Raw genomic sequence first — 14,490 nt, forward strand, 5'->3', positions numbered from 1 at the left:
CCAGAGAAAGTATTTTTACTGTCAAGCGTTAATTTAAATGGTTGTTGTGTCGATGACTTCAGTACATTTTCCCTGGAATTTAGAAATCATACTTCGGTATAGCAACAGTGGGCATAGAGAAACAATGTTACAAGCAGTATGTATACCCATTCTAGACATATCTTATTATTTCTTTTGTTGCTCTTAGATCAACATTTCTCTCTTTAAGCCCATTCTTCACAGTTTTTATGAATAGTACCATATCATATCAACTATGTCTCAGTTGTAGGATACATTACAGTAATAAGTAGAGCAGGAGTGCGTAATAAAGTTCAACAAAGACAAACGTAAGGTCTTGCACTTGAGAAAACTTGAGAAATCCAGGAGTGCAGCACAGGCTGGGATCTATCCGGTTGGGGAGTAGCTCTGTGGAAAGGGACCTGGGGGTCCCTTTGGACAACAAGCTCAGTATGAGTGAACAGTGTGCTGCTGTGGCAAAGAAAGCCAACAGGATGCTGGGTTGCATCAATAGGGGCATCATCAGCAGAGGTAAAGAAGTCATTATCCTACTCTACTCAGCGCTTGTCAGGCCACAGCTGGAATACTGTCTTCAGTTTTGGTCCCTGCTATACAAAAAAGATGTGGACAGGCTGGAGAGGGCCTGGAGAAGGCCCACAAAGATGATCAAAGGATTGGGAAGCCTGCCATATGAGGAAAGACTGAGAGAACTGGGTTTGTTCAGCCTTGAGAAAAGAAGGCTTAGGGGATACCTTATCACCATGTTCCAGTATGTAAAGGGTGGCTACAAAGAAGATGGAGACTCCCTTTTTACAAAGAGTCACATGGAAAAGATGAGGGGTAATGGGTACAAGTTCCTATTTGGACACAAGATGAAATTTTTTCAGAATGAGAACAATCAGCCATTGGAATAATCTCCTCAGGGAAGTGGTGGATTCCCCAACATTAGACACTTAAGATTTGGCTGGACAGGGTGCTGGGCCATCTTGTCTAGACCGTGCTTTTGCCAAGAAAGGTTGGACCAGATGATCTTTGAGGTCCCTTCCAACCTGGTATTCTATGATTCTACGAATCCATACTTTGCATGGGTTTAATAATTTTCATTGACTGCACTTGGTGAATTTTAATAAAATTACTTTGTATTGTTCCTGTGAAGTAGATAAATATTACCCATGCAGGCATGCAGGAAAGTTAGACCAACATTTTCCAAAGAAAGCTACCTTCTTCAGCTGATAACATTTTGAAGATACCTTGTAAGTATCTGTGTGCATTTTTGTTTTAGGCCTGTTGTTTTTCTGTTTTTTTTCTTTTTTTAAACAGTAAAGGAACTATGTGTGTTGACTTCTGGAGTGCTAAGCATTGTTTTTTACTCTTTGGTCAGTGATACAGAATGTGGGTGCATATGGAAGAAGCCACAAGACACATCTCAATAGAATCCCTCTTCCATTAAATTCTGAAGAAGACCTGAAGCGGCACATAAAGGTGTTCTGTTTAACAGAACCAATTGCTAGCAAGCATTTCAAGGTTTCCTTCTTCATCGTAACAACACTGAACTTTAAGGATTTTATCAATTATCATTTTCCAAGCTTAGTATTGTCTGTGTTGCCTACTTGGGATTTCTACATGCTATTTAGCAACAGCATTTTGCTATCTCACAGCAAAAATACCACTGTCAATCTGAACGTCTTTCTCTTCTTTATGAAGCTGTGAATTAATACCAAAACGCTATTAACTTACGTATTTCGCAGAACTACTTTGTTGAAGAAAGCTAGTGTTTGAAATAAATATACCTACACAATTCAGTCAAAAGTCAAAATAAAATAAAAGCCCAGCATCATTATTGTCCATAAAAAAATGAGGCAAGAAAGCTGTAATAAAAGCAGCTGAAACAAAGACAGTCCTTCCCCACACCCCTAGTACAACTGGGAAAAAAGTGTGAAACTGATTAAGGTACTGGTTCATTCTTCTGTTACGGTGCACATGTGACTACCCTAGACTAAAATAATGTCAGAAGCGTTCAGCAGCTGTGATATAGTTTGAAAGTTTTGGAATTTGACAGCTGTTGATTTCAAAAGGAATTTTACTACAGTAAATGTGTAGTGTTGGAACCAGCTGCAGAAAACAACTATAGAATGAGTCAGCTGGTTCCTTTCTAAAATAATAAGGGGTCTTAGTACAAGTTACAGATATGAATATAAAAATGCAAGAACAGTGGGAAGTTGCAGCACAGGAAAATATTCTATTTATGTAAAATAGGAGAGCATTTCACTGAAGTCAATGGAATTATATTGATAAAAGAGTAAAGCATTGGACCCAGCTTGTCTGTCCTGAAACTCACTTACATATGTGTGGATACCATGAAGATACTTTCACGAATATCTGCTGCCTTCAGATCACAGTTGAGAATGTGATTGTCCTCTCCATGATTGAAAAGGTTAAACAGCATTTTAAAAGCAAAAACTCAAATCACTCTATGCATAAGCTACCAAATGATGCTTCATCAGAAATAGGAATGATATCCTAGTGGTAACTTCGGTTTCTTCCCCTACAGTGTGAATGTATGAAGCAAGTCAGAACCAGTTTTATGACTTCAGCACCAGCGTTGACTTCCTGGTGAAATTTTTGGCATCGCCCACGGTCTGTATCCATATTTTCTTTTGTCACACCTGAATCAGATTTTGTCAATTCCTGTTTATCCACTTATCTTGAACAGGGAGAAAAGCCCATAATAGAAGGCCTATAGCTGTGCACCTGGCCTACAGAAGCAAGCGCGGAGCCATAATAGGCAGTTCCATCTGCTAGAGACTAGAACACAGATTGCTTTGTTAGCCTATTCCACTAAAAACAGTTTGTGTATTCCCACATGGTGCATTTCATGGGAAAATAAGTCTCATACATGGTAATGTGGTATGAAATTACAATTCCTTATACAATATTTTTCTTTTCTCTTTCTGTAGTCAAAAAGGCATTTAATTTAATTATGTCAAGAAGAAACTTAAGTATAAATAAGCCTGTAATTCTAATCTATCTGTGGCAGTGATACTGGATAGAAGCAGTTATTGCAACTTGCTAGATATTACTGGTTAATTTTGTATTTAAAATAAATTCTATTAGATTAAAAAGTCAAGATACAAGTAAGCTGTGTAAATTATTTTCATTGTGGCAGTCTGTTATCGAAGGTTTTTTTTCCTGGGAGAAGACCAAATGCATTTTCAGAAATGTTACACTCACTGCATATACACAGACAAATCTATGCATGCTCAATGTGCCCCATCACCTGGCTGGGAAGGAGGTGTCGTATACACTCTACAACAAGAATGAAATCTATGGCCCCCATATTTTTCCATGCTGGGTACCACAGTTTTAGTACAGTGACAGGCTTGCATTATGGAAAAATGAAGGAAAAAATGCGGATAATGTTTTGAATCAAAATTGTTGTGCTGGTTTTGGCTGGTTACGCCACAATGATTGTAAAATATTCATATAGCTCTTCTTTCATGATTAGAATGTGATCTTATTAAATTTCTCATATAACTATGGTTATAAGCAAAAACACAGTTAAAACCCCAAAAATGAACCAAACAAAAAAGCCAACCAAAACCTAATAGACTAGATAAATGAGACTAATTTGGAATTGAGGAGCAATATCCCAGTGACTGAATCTCTAGATTTTGTATTTCTGTTATAACTGAAGGTCTTAGATGTATTTTGTACAACACAGTTATGAAGTAGTTGTTGAACTTGTACTTCAACAGTATCTCATTCAAAATGAGAAACCCATTCATTTGCAAAAAGTAATTCTTTCATCATCTATGCGTTCTAAATACTATTGTGCATCCAGGGAAACAGGTACAAAGGAAGTTGTCTGAAGTTGCGGAATGTTTGCAGTTGCTGTAAGTTTGCAGATGACACCAAGTTGGGTGGGTGTGTTGATCTGCTCGAGGGTCGGAAGGCTCTGCAGAGGGATCTGAACAGGCTGAATCAATGGGCCGAGGCCAATTGTATGTGGTTCAACAAGGCCAAGTCCCAAGTCCTACGCTTCGGTCACAACAGCCCCATGCAACACTACAGGCTTGGGGAAAAGTGGCTGGAAAGCTCCCCTGCAGAAAAGGACCTGGGGGTGTTGATCAACAGCCGGCTGAATATGAGCCAGCAGTGTGCCCAGGTGGCCAAGGTGGCCGACGGCATCCTGGCCTGTATTGGAAACAGTGTGGCAGCAGGACTAGGGAAGTGATTGTGACCCTGTACTCGGCGCTGGTGAGGCCGCACCTCGAATACTGTGTTCAGTTTTGGGCCCCTCACTACAAGAAAGACATTGAGGTGCTGGAGTGTGTCCAGAGAAGGGTGACAAAGCTGGTGAGGGGTCTGGAGCACAAGTCTGATGAGGAGCGGCTGAGGGAGCTGGGGTTGTTCAGTCTGGAGAAGAGGAGGCTGAGGGGAGACCTGATCGCTCTCTACAACTCCCTGAAAGGAGGTTGTAGAGAGGTGAGTGCTGGTCTCTTCTCCCAAGTGACAGGTGATAGGACAAGAGGAAATGGCCATAAGTTGTGCCAGGGGAAGTTTAGACTGGATATTAGGAAAAATTTCTTCACTGAAAGGGTTGTCAAGCATTGGAACAGGCTGCCCAGGGAGGTGGTTGCGTCACCATCCCTGGAGGTATTTAAAAGATGTGTGGATGAGGCGCTTAGGGAGATGGTTTAGTGGACGACTTAGCAGTGTTAGGTTTACGGTTGGACTCGATGATCTTAAAGGTCTTTTCCAATCTAAACAATTCTATGACTCTATGAGTCAGTGGCAAACCTAGAAACTGAACTGGTTGTATCTTGTTACTGCTATGCCTCCTGCCTCTTACTTTTTTCACCTTATGCTCCTTGGACTGGGACAAAAAGAACAAAAAGTAAGCATTACATAGTTTGTATATTACAGGAAAACATAATTACTGCAGCTCATCACCAAGAAAAAACCCACAAAATTCTAAAGACAAGAACAATTACTATGAACTCCTGTTTGGAGATGATCTTGCTTTTCTAGAGTTTGTAATGCTTAGCACCTGTTCAAGAAATGTCTTCTATAAATAACCATTTTCTGTTTCAGACAATATTTACATTGAAAATTATCTTGGTGCAGCTGTTCAGTTTTTCTACAATTGTGAATTGCCAAATAAGGAACAGTAATTCCTTGGGGGCCTCAGAGTTAAATCCTTTTTGTTTAACATGATACTATGTAGCGGAGCTGTGATTTGAAGTCTAGCTATTATTGCTAGCTGTTCTTAGATTTGCTAAAACTGAGAACCGAAAAGCCCTTTGTAGATGATCCTCACTCTTTTACAATTTCTGTGGCTTTCCAGTACATTATTGATCCTGATGGCACACTGCCCCAAAAATGAATACTTTGATAATTTACTGCTCTCTTGTAAGCCTTGTCATCTTCGATGTTCTAGTACACCGCCACCTTCGTGTGAAAACTACTGTGATAAGAGTAAGTAATATTTCAGCAATACTTTGTGGCTATGCTGGGCATTTTCATGTTGTATTTTACATAGTATTGTAAACATAAAAACTTAAATCTAAAACCTGGAAAGAGCTTATCAGAATAATATATGGGCTCAAAAATATTAAAGATGTATGCAGTGTGTCCTGTATGAGTGTGTTAAGAAGAGTAAATTTTTAAAGCTCTCAAGCTTTACTTGAGCTGTCACTCAATAGAAATAGAAATTGGTCCTTTGATATTGGAGAAGTTCTATGTGTTGGACATGTTTACTGTTCATGGGTTATTGTTTACAATTAATTTAATGCATCTCTTTTCTTTCATAAGGTACTGATTCAAGTGGAGTTCTTTGGATTTGTTTGGGCTTAGGAGTAATTTTAATGCTCACTCTGTTCACCTTAATGGTCTTGTTTAAATGGAAGCACCTAAAGCAACTAAAAGAAAAACTGAAAACCACAGGTGAATAAACAAGATTCTTTATCAAATAATTTTAGATCATTGTACATTTTAGCTACTCTTACTATATATAAATTTTGCATATAATTTATATTCCAAATTCTGATAACTATCTTTGTTGGATTGTTTTGTATAAAATATCCAGATAGTAACTTGTAAAAGCAGCAGTCTCTCTTTGTTGGTTCTGGATCATGTCAGGATTGTTTTGTTGCATATTCTTATCCAGGTTACTTGCTGGTGTTTGAGAAATAATTTATGAACCCTCAGTGGCAAAAGATCTTTATAAGGGTTTCATCCTCTTCTCATTGAATGCAAAAGGAATTCTACCCAGGTGGAGAATACACATTCAATATTAGCTTTCCATCTTACAAGACATGAAATAATTTTACTTAATATCCTAGCCTGTGAGAAGCGTATGTGGTATATTTTGGGCATGTGAAAAAAACTATTTTTACATATTACAAATACTAGTATTTGTGGAGTGTTCAGCCAATAAATAATAACTGATTAGAAAATATGTGTTAGATTACTTAAATGCTTATCCTGAAGTATACAGGGGCATATTGTCATAGAATAAAAATTATTATATATAACTACATCTTAATACTTTCACTGTAACTTAAAACTTTTACTAAGGTTAGGAACATAGTTGGAACATAATGAAATTTGGATCTTTAATAACTGTCTGGCATAGCATGATGTATGTACTAAATTAACTTCTGTATATTTGCAGACTCTTCTGTGGAGCTGAATAATATTTTCAAGGCTAATACTGAAAGCAGTGTGAACACAGAAGGAATTAGACACTCACTTCAAAGTGAAACATTGATGTACTCAGTGGAAGAATGCACTTGCAGTGACTGTGGCTTGGTAAAACCTCAGACTGGCTGTGAAACTTCATTTCCATTACCAGCTACAGAAGAAGGAGCTACTGTTCTAGTTACCACAAAATCTTTTGATTATTGCAACTATATTCTGGGTGCTGGGTGACTATGAGAGAAGTGTTTTTACTGCATAACAATAAATTAATTATTCCAGTATAGCTATTAATCTTAATACTTGCAGTCGGTGGAGAATGCTAGTATATCATCCTTATAGATCGTCTATTGAGCTTTCATTAATATTGTCATATTATTTCTAATTCTAGTATCTCTGGTCAAGTATTTCTACATTATTCTTGGGTACTAAACTAGTTACTGGAATTTTTAATTTCTGAAAGTCCCTATGTAGGATGGCTTTTTATGCCTTTAGAGATTGTATCTACTTACGCCGGATATATAGAAACCCATCAATAAACAAGCTTGCAAATATGTATTTTATGTTAAACTCAGATCTTGTGCCAAAAATTGCTTGATGGTACACAAGGAATGTTCCCCAGTCTTGTAATTTCAAATAGCCCCTATGATGCTTGAAATAGGACTGTTCAAATGATGAATACCTTTGTAGGGTATGGAGTCCCTTCCAGTTCAGATACTATCTCTGGGCACACTAAGGGACGTTGCGGTGCTGCGGAGCATCATGCCTGTGATCCCAATGTATTTCCTAATGGTGCAGTCTTTCCTTTGAATGCCAAGCATTTTTCAGACTGTATTCTATAAAGATTTCTTTCTATTTTACTGATTTTTTTACTTACCCTTGTTATATGTACAAGGACTGCTGATTAGATATAGGCATGCTAGCCTACTGTGTGGCCGAAAATTAGGAATATACTTTTGTCACCTTGTCTCCCAAGCATTAATGTTATTTTCCTAGTATTAGGCCAGTTTTATTCCTGGAAAACTGCGACAACAACAGAAGCAACAACCACCTTTTTATTTGTAGATAACTTTCTATTTCAGGTTCTTGCAGGAATGACGAATTAAAATGTTTTAAGACTAGTAAATTATTGCACAAAATTTATGAACGATCACTATTACAGCATCTTTAGAAGGCTGACCACAAAGTTTGGGCCAGTATGAGTTAGCTGGGTAGGTCTGCCCACACATAGCCAAAAACTCTGAAATAGACCTACAGAGCTATTAAATTTCTTATTATTACTTTATCTAGGAACTCTTAAAGAAACAGGTTATGCTCTGTCGCTCCACACAGCGCAGAGCCCTACGTGGCAAATACACAGCACTGTATTGAGACAGCGTGCAAATGCAAACCAGCAAGATGCCGCCTTAAAACGAGTCTACGGCATTTAAGAAAATTACTTCATTACTCTGCCCTTGTTTTGTGTTAGAGGTTTCACAATTTCTGTACCCGTTTTTTGAAACATGAACCTTTCAGGACTTCTAGGTTACGCAGCACATGTGACAGTACAGAACACTGCATCTCCATTTTCCTCATCTCCCATTTGCCCGGTGTTTCTTCACTTCCCCGAGGAATCACCGCTCGGGCCGGACCGCGGGGCTTTCTGCGAAGCGAAGGGACTGCCACAGGCCTTCCCGCCGCGGCCGAGCACACAGGTTTGCCGCCTGAGGGAGGAGCGGGCTGCAGCCAGCGCCAGAGCCGCCCGCGGAAGGAGGCGAACAGCTTCGCGCCGGTTTCCCAGGAGCAGCACGCGGCGACGGCAGCCGCGCGCCGCGCAGGAGCCCGCCCTCAGCGCCTGTGAGGGAAGGTGACACTGTGAGGGCTCGCTCGGGACGAAGCTGCGGGCGCGGCGCTGCTCTCTGCCGCACGGCTCGGCGCGGAGCCCTGTTTATCTTCCGGGGCGGCGGGGCGGAGTTCCGGGGTGGAGTGTGTGCGCTGGCCGGCCCGGCTTTGGGCTGTGCGGGAGGAGGGACAGGGTCCGGTGGACGGAGGGTGCGAGCTCCGCGGCCACGATGAGTGGTGAGTGGAGGGCTCGAGCGCGGCCCTCTCCGCTGCCAGGGCGAGCTCGGTGGGGCCGCCGGGTCTCTGGGGCACTGTCGGGCTGGCGCGGGCAGAGCTTGCTCGGGGGGTCCGCGCCGCTCCGCTGCCTGCTCGGTCAGGCGTGGCCCTGTCCCCCGCCGGCCGAGGCCCCTTTCTCCCCTCTTGCTTCTCCCCGGTGGGGCTGGGGGCTGTGGTGTGGTGAGGCACAGGAGACTTTGTCCCCTCTGGCCCCGCAGTGCGGGGTAGGGCTCAGCCCTTGCCTGCATCAGCACACCCTGCTCGTTTTGGCTCCCCAAGCGCCACAGAAGTGGTGTTTTACCTCCTTTTAAATCCTAAAGCCTGCCCTTGAGCGTGGCGCTGGCTCGCAGCGCAAGTGATGCTAGTCTCGGGGATCTCCGTTGTCTCAACTGTGCAAAATCACAGGAAATATTTCCGAAAAAATAAATGACCAAGAGAAAATAATAAGATACGAACTTACTAACGTGCCGTTGCTGAGAGAAGTGAGAAGCATGACTAGTGAAAAAAGTGGTCCCTTCCAGTATTTAGGGTGTATTGTTGCTGTTTCTCTAACTCAGCTGTGATGAGGATGCGTTGTTTGTGGACATGTTCATTTCTGGCCTCCGTGTTACGGTGAAGCAGGGTGTGTGGGTGTGCTAAATCCTGAGGTTTTTGAGGTGTTTGTGGGGGTAAATATTTAAAAGCTTTGCGTGAGAAGTGGGACCCATGAACTTTAGGATTGGAGGATGCATAGCCACTTGAATGGGCCAGCATGGAGAGTTATTAGGTAGGATGGAGGCAGAAATTTTAATAGATTTTTCCTGTAAATGTCTTAAAACACATTGGCAAGGGTTTGTTTGGGTTTTTTTTAAGAAGGGAGCTGCTTTAGTAAATGCTTTCATGGGTCTGCTTATACAGCTTCAGTAATGGAAGTTACAGACAGCACTCTGCACCTGAAAATTAGGTTGTGTTTCTCTCCCACTCTGATTTAATACATGGTGAGATCTGTTGCCAAAGATAGTAAGAAAAAAATTGAAGAGTTAACTGGAGTAACTAAATGCTACATGTTTTATGGATAGCAGTCATTTCTGAAAATGGAACCAAAAATGAAAAATGTAAACAGTTTGGTTGTATTTTTCTCTGTTTTCTTCTCACCTTTGTGGTAAGAAGAAAACAAAAGATTTTTATGGAAGAAGAGATGATGAAAAAAATTATTGTGGGGAAAACTGTTAATTAGCATTGTGAAAAATGCAAGTTGCAGTCAAATCTTTCAAACCATGGAGAAAGAAAGTTTCTCAGTATTTAAGTTCTTGACACGATATACACTAAATCCTAATTCTGAAGTTTTTAAGAATCAGCATTTTTGTATGGAAAACCTCAGCCCTTCAATGATGAATTCAGGCTTGGACTAGCCTTGTGCAAATTTGTGCAAATCAGAGCCTAAATCTTCCAGAGACTCATCTTTGGGAGCTCTCTTGGAATTCTGTGACTTAAAAGGCAAGATGGCACCGCTTGTAGCATACAGCCTCATCATGTAGTTATTTTTAATACCTTTAAACTTCTTTTTTTTTTTTTTAAACAGCAAAGAGATACAGGTTTGTAAGGAGAGAAAACATTTAATTACTTAAACTAGACTAATGCCTAAGGTGACATTAAGGCTAGTAGTTCAATTGCATGGTTAATCTACCCATGTGTAGCCCTTACCAAGACCTATACGACTTTTCCAACAATTTTGATAATGAAAAGGACACCAATTTTGCACTTTGACAGACATTACTGTTATACAGTACTGTCCAGTATTTTTCCAGAATAATGTAGAGTGGAACAGATCAGGACAGAGATGTGTATCATTATCATGCTTGTTTCACATAAAGGAGGTAGCTAATGTTGACATCATCAAATTTAACCATGTCCTTTTTTTAGTGGCTGTAACAGCATTGTGTACACTTATTTCTCTGCCCAATTTTAGCCCTTAAAAGTAAAAGGGCTGTTTGTAAAATACCGATAGAAACTCTTTCCCTAATGGCTATAATTATTTTTAACATATATTTTTTTAGCTACAGTGTGTTTCTAGTGCATGTGAAGGTAACTCCCTGTTGATTTGAGCATTACTTTAATATTATTAATGCTACTTACTAATTACATAATCATATTTTATTGGAAAATGTTGAATAGGCTAAACTTTAAAGCCCAATAACACAAGGATACTGGATTTATGTACTTGTCAAGAATTAGGGCTGTTGTTGCTTGTTTAATGACAGTTTCAAAAAACATATAAAAATGCGACTAATTCAGGATGAGGCAGTAGAATCATAATAATGTAGTACAAGGTAGTATTTAAATTAGGTCTGTGTTTGTTTTATCTTAAACTTCTACCCTCAGAACCTGTACTAGACCAAGCAAAAGGAATTGCAGTCTGAAATTTTGCATACAAGACTTCAAGAAGTATGTAAGAATAATCTGCAATTTATTTTCTTTTAACCTATTTGCTACATGTAGTGCTGAAGAGAGCTGTACCTATAAAGAATTGGATGAAAATCCTGTTTTCCTTTACTTGCGTAGTCAGTTTTCTTCTGCTGTAGGTAGGTGTGGATATTTCTGTCAAGGTATGGAGAGAAGTTTGTTTTAAAAATAGGAAAGCATGACCTTGAACAACAAAAAATGACAAGGGTCACAGAGGCAGGTGCAGTACCTGAGCCTATTTTTAACCGTTTTTGACTGAGTAGATGTTGATGGGAGGAGTCTCTTTAAGTTTCTTAGTTTTTGCAACCTTACACTTATGTTTTCACATTTATTTTTAAACTCATGTATGAACTTCCTTTTTTTATTGCAATAGTCTAAATATAGCCTTTTTTCTGAGTAATGTTGTTTTTATGTATTCTATGTTTTGTATTTTGATGTGTGTTACTGCAGTTTTTACCACTATCCTGAATTAGTAGAAGGGTATTTTGGTCAGTTTGTAGTGCACTGTTAGTCTTTAAATCAACTAGAGTTGATCATGCTTAATTGGTGCTCTTGTCTGAAAATACGCTTTTTTTGGTTTGTTTTTAAAGACTTAGTTTAGAAAATGAAGACTGTTAAAGAGGAAAATCTTAAATAGAATTGGTAGAGATTTATTTTTACCTTCCAACTACTTAAAACAGAAACATTGCTAAATAGGACTACATTTTCTAGGCTTATTACAAAGAAAAATATATCCTCTGCTTGAAAAAACTCACAACTTAGTCCTTCAGTTTTTAAAAAATGTTAGACTTTGTGAATATTCTTTTTCTTCTACCTGCAAAATTTCTATGTTAAGCACAGCAATAGGAGAATTCTGAAGACATGCATTGAGCAGAAACCTCGGCCAGCCCTCAGTATAGACATTATATGGCCTCATAGCCCTGTTAATGGTGAAGGTGATCTGAACTGCCTATGGAAATTATTGGTTGTAATCACGTGTAGTCATAATTGTTATCAGTACAAATTTACAAGTAAAATTAAGACGAAATACAGATTACACTGCACTCAGTCTGTGCAAATTTAAGGTGGTTTGATATCACATGCTTTAGTCTTTTAGAACATCAGTTAACATAATGATCATCTGTAGGTTTTCTGTATTTATGCATTTTTTTTATATTGTTCAGAGTCTGGTATCTAGTTGCAAACCATTTCTGTGTTACCAAATAGATACAAAGATGCCAAAGAGATGTGAATTGAAAAACTAACACGTATTACATTTGGAAGACAAACTTAACCCACATACTTGGTGTTTTCATTTGACAGATGTTTTTCAGGTCGCGAAATTATTAATTACATGCATTTGTCCTGAAGTAGTCTCTAACTGTTAATATAAAGAGAAATATTTTATTATGCCTATTCTCACAGGTATGTGGATAGTGTAAGACTGTAGAAGTAATGAGTTTTGAAACAGGAGAGAAAATCTGCAGGTTTGTGTATATGCAGTGTTACTGTGCATGAGGGGTTGTACTAAAAGTTGGGATTTAATTGTTTTACTTATTTTACAATTACGTGATTTATTATAAGGCATTTAGATATATAGGCATGTGTCTCTGTTTTTGGCAATGCGTGCATGGTAAGAACACTGAATATAATTTAATAAAATTCTAATGTCTGAAGGAGCACGAAGTGGAGTAGTAGGGATTATATGAATTTAACCTTATCTTCATAGTGGCATGACTGGCATAGTTGTTTGGAAGTTAAAACCTACTTGGTATGGGGTTTGTTTCTAGAGTCCTTGACTAGCATTGAACATTGTTTGCATCTTCACCTGAGTTTGCACGCATCGGAGCATTTGACTAACAGAACCAAACCTCATACATCACATGTCTGCACAGTTTGAGTCAGAGTTCAAAATCGGAAGTAGAACTTCTTGAAAATCCACTGTAATCAGCTAAATAAGCATTGTGAAGTTTAGTTAGCTAGCAGCTGCATTTGCATGTTTTTTCTATTGTTTTCGTTATTCTGGCATTGTGTATTATAGACTTACTGTGGGGTTTTTCTTCTCCTAGTTCCGTATTTAAGATGAAACAAAGGCAGAATAATTTTGGTAGGATATATTCTGTCCCCTCCTGCTTGTTTAGGAGCAAACTACTTTGAATGGGATTGTGAAGACAGGAAATTCTGGGATTGGGTTCTTGCAATGTTGGACAGCAAGAGGAATAGACTCATATCTTTGATGTCATCTCTGTTTACTAGAGGGCTTATTGTGTGGTGTTTGATTTTCAGTATCTGGAGGAACTTGGTCATGCAGAATTTTGATAACTGGCTTTCAGTCTATGCATATATTAGTTGTATGTTATTTGAGAGGAAAAGAAGAAGAGAATGACTTTAATTCCAGAGAGGTCACAGAGGCTTTTGAAGGATATTTTGAATTTAAGCTCAGAATAAAGAAATTATAGAGGTCATGTAGGTTAATTAAACAATAAATTTTACACATACTCCTGGGAGTTTATAAAGCATGTTCCGACAAGCAAAGTATTGTGCTATTTGTTATTGAAATGATTGAGAAGTTAAAGATTGTCTTGCGTAGTTGCTTGTGTAGTAAGAAACTAGATTTTGTAGGTGTTAATCAGGAAGAACTATGCTGATAGTTAAATTTTAAGGGATTTATTGTAACAATTGCTCTCTGTTCACCTGACTTAAAACTCTTTCTGCAGTAGAGTTATTTGACAGGAAGAAGATATTCCTGCTGTCTCTTTCTCATTTTCCATTCTTTTCTTGTGCTGTGATGATATACTACCCTGGTAGTTGTCCCAGTATGAACGTTTAAGGGGTTGCAGTGTGAGCTCTATCATACACCTAATCCAACCAACTGGGAAAAAAAAAAAAGTTAAAAAATTTTAAACTAGATCAGTTCCAGGCTTGCAATATGGCCCCACAAGTGGTTGTGCTAAGAAGCTAGGGGCAGGTGGTGCTGATTGTGCACAATTCTAGTATATTTGGTATTGCTGCAATATGTCTTATATCATGAAACCAAAATCTTACTAAAATAAGACTCTACGTAATATTTCAAACAGTATTCCTGCATGTTAGAGAAAGGCTGCTTGAAACCTCAAAACACAGAGTTATACTGCATCATTTTACTTAGAGAAAATACATTAATGAATTTAATGGAATAATTGGCATGGGAAGAAAGTTTTCAGGGCCCTGGTGTTGGCCCGAATGTATTTTTCTTAAAAAGATATTTATTTTAAAATGATATAATTTTGTTGAATT

The 14,490-nt window shown here is 38.8% G+C and overlaps 1 protein-coding gene across 1 annotated transcript; it reads left to right on the plus strand.

Annotated features, from left to right (window-relative positions):
- Positions 1–618: 618 nt before the first annotated feature.
- Positions 619–6,947, plus strand: TNFRSF17 (TNF receptor superfamily member 17). Its single transcript, XM_059826569.1, has 3 exons — positions 619–628; positions 5,812–5,943; positions 6,674–6,947. The coding sequence occupies exons 1-3, from the start codon at positions 619–621 to the stop codon at positions 6,928–6,930; spliced, it is 399 nt and encodes a 132-aa protein (XP_059682552.1). The 3' UTR covers positions 6,931–6,947.
- The last annotated feature ends 7,543 nt before the right edge of the window (positions 6,948–14,490 follow it).

Source organism: Gavia stellata, chromosome 18 (genome assembly GCF_030936135.1).
Source record: "Gavia stellata isolate bGavSte3 chromosome 18, bGavSte3.hap2, whole genome shotgun sequence".
NCBI classification, from domain to species: Eukaryota; Metazoa; Chordata; class Aves; order Gaviiformes; family Gaviidae; genus Gavia; species Gavia stellata.

Excerpts from the sequence above, each read along its gene's own strand:
- TNFRSF17 (XM_059826569.1), top strand. Across the intron at positions 5,944-6,673 it reads AGAAAAACTGAAAACCACAG|ACTCTTCTGTGGAGCTGAAT; the intron begins GTGAATAAACAA and ends GTATATTTGCAG.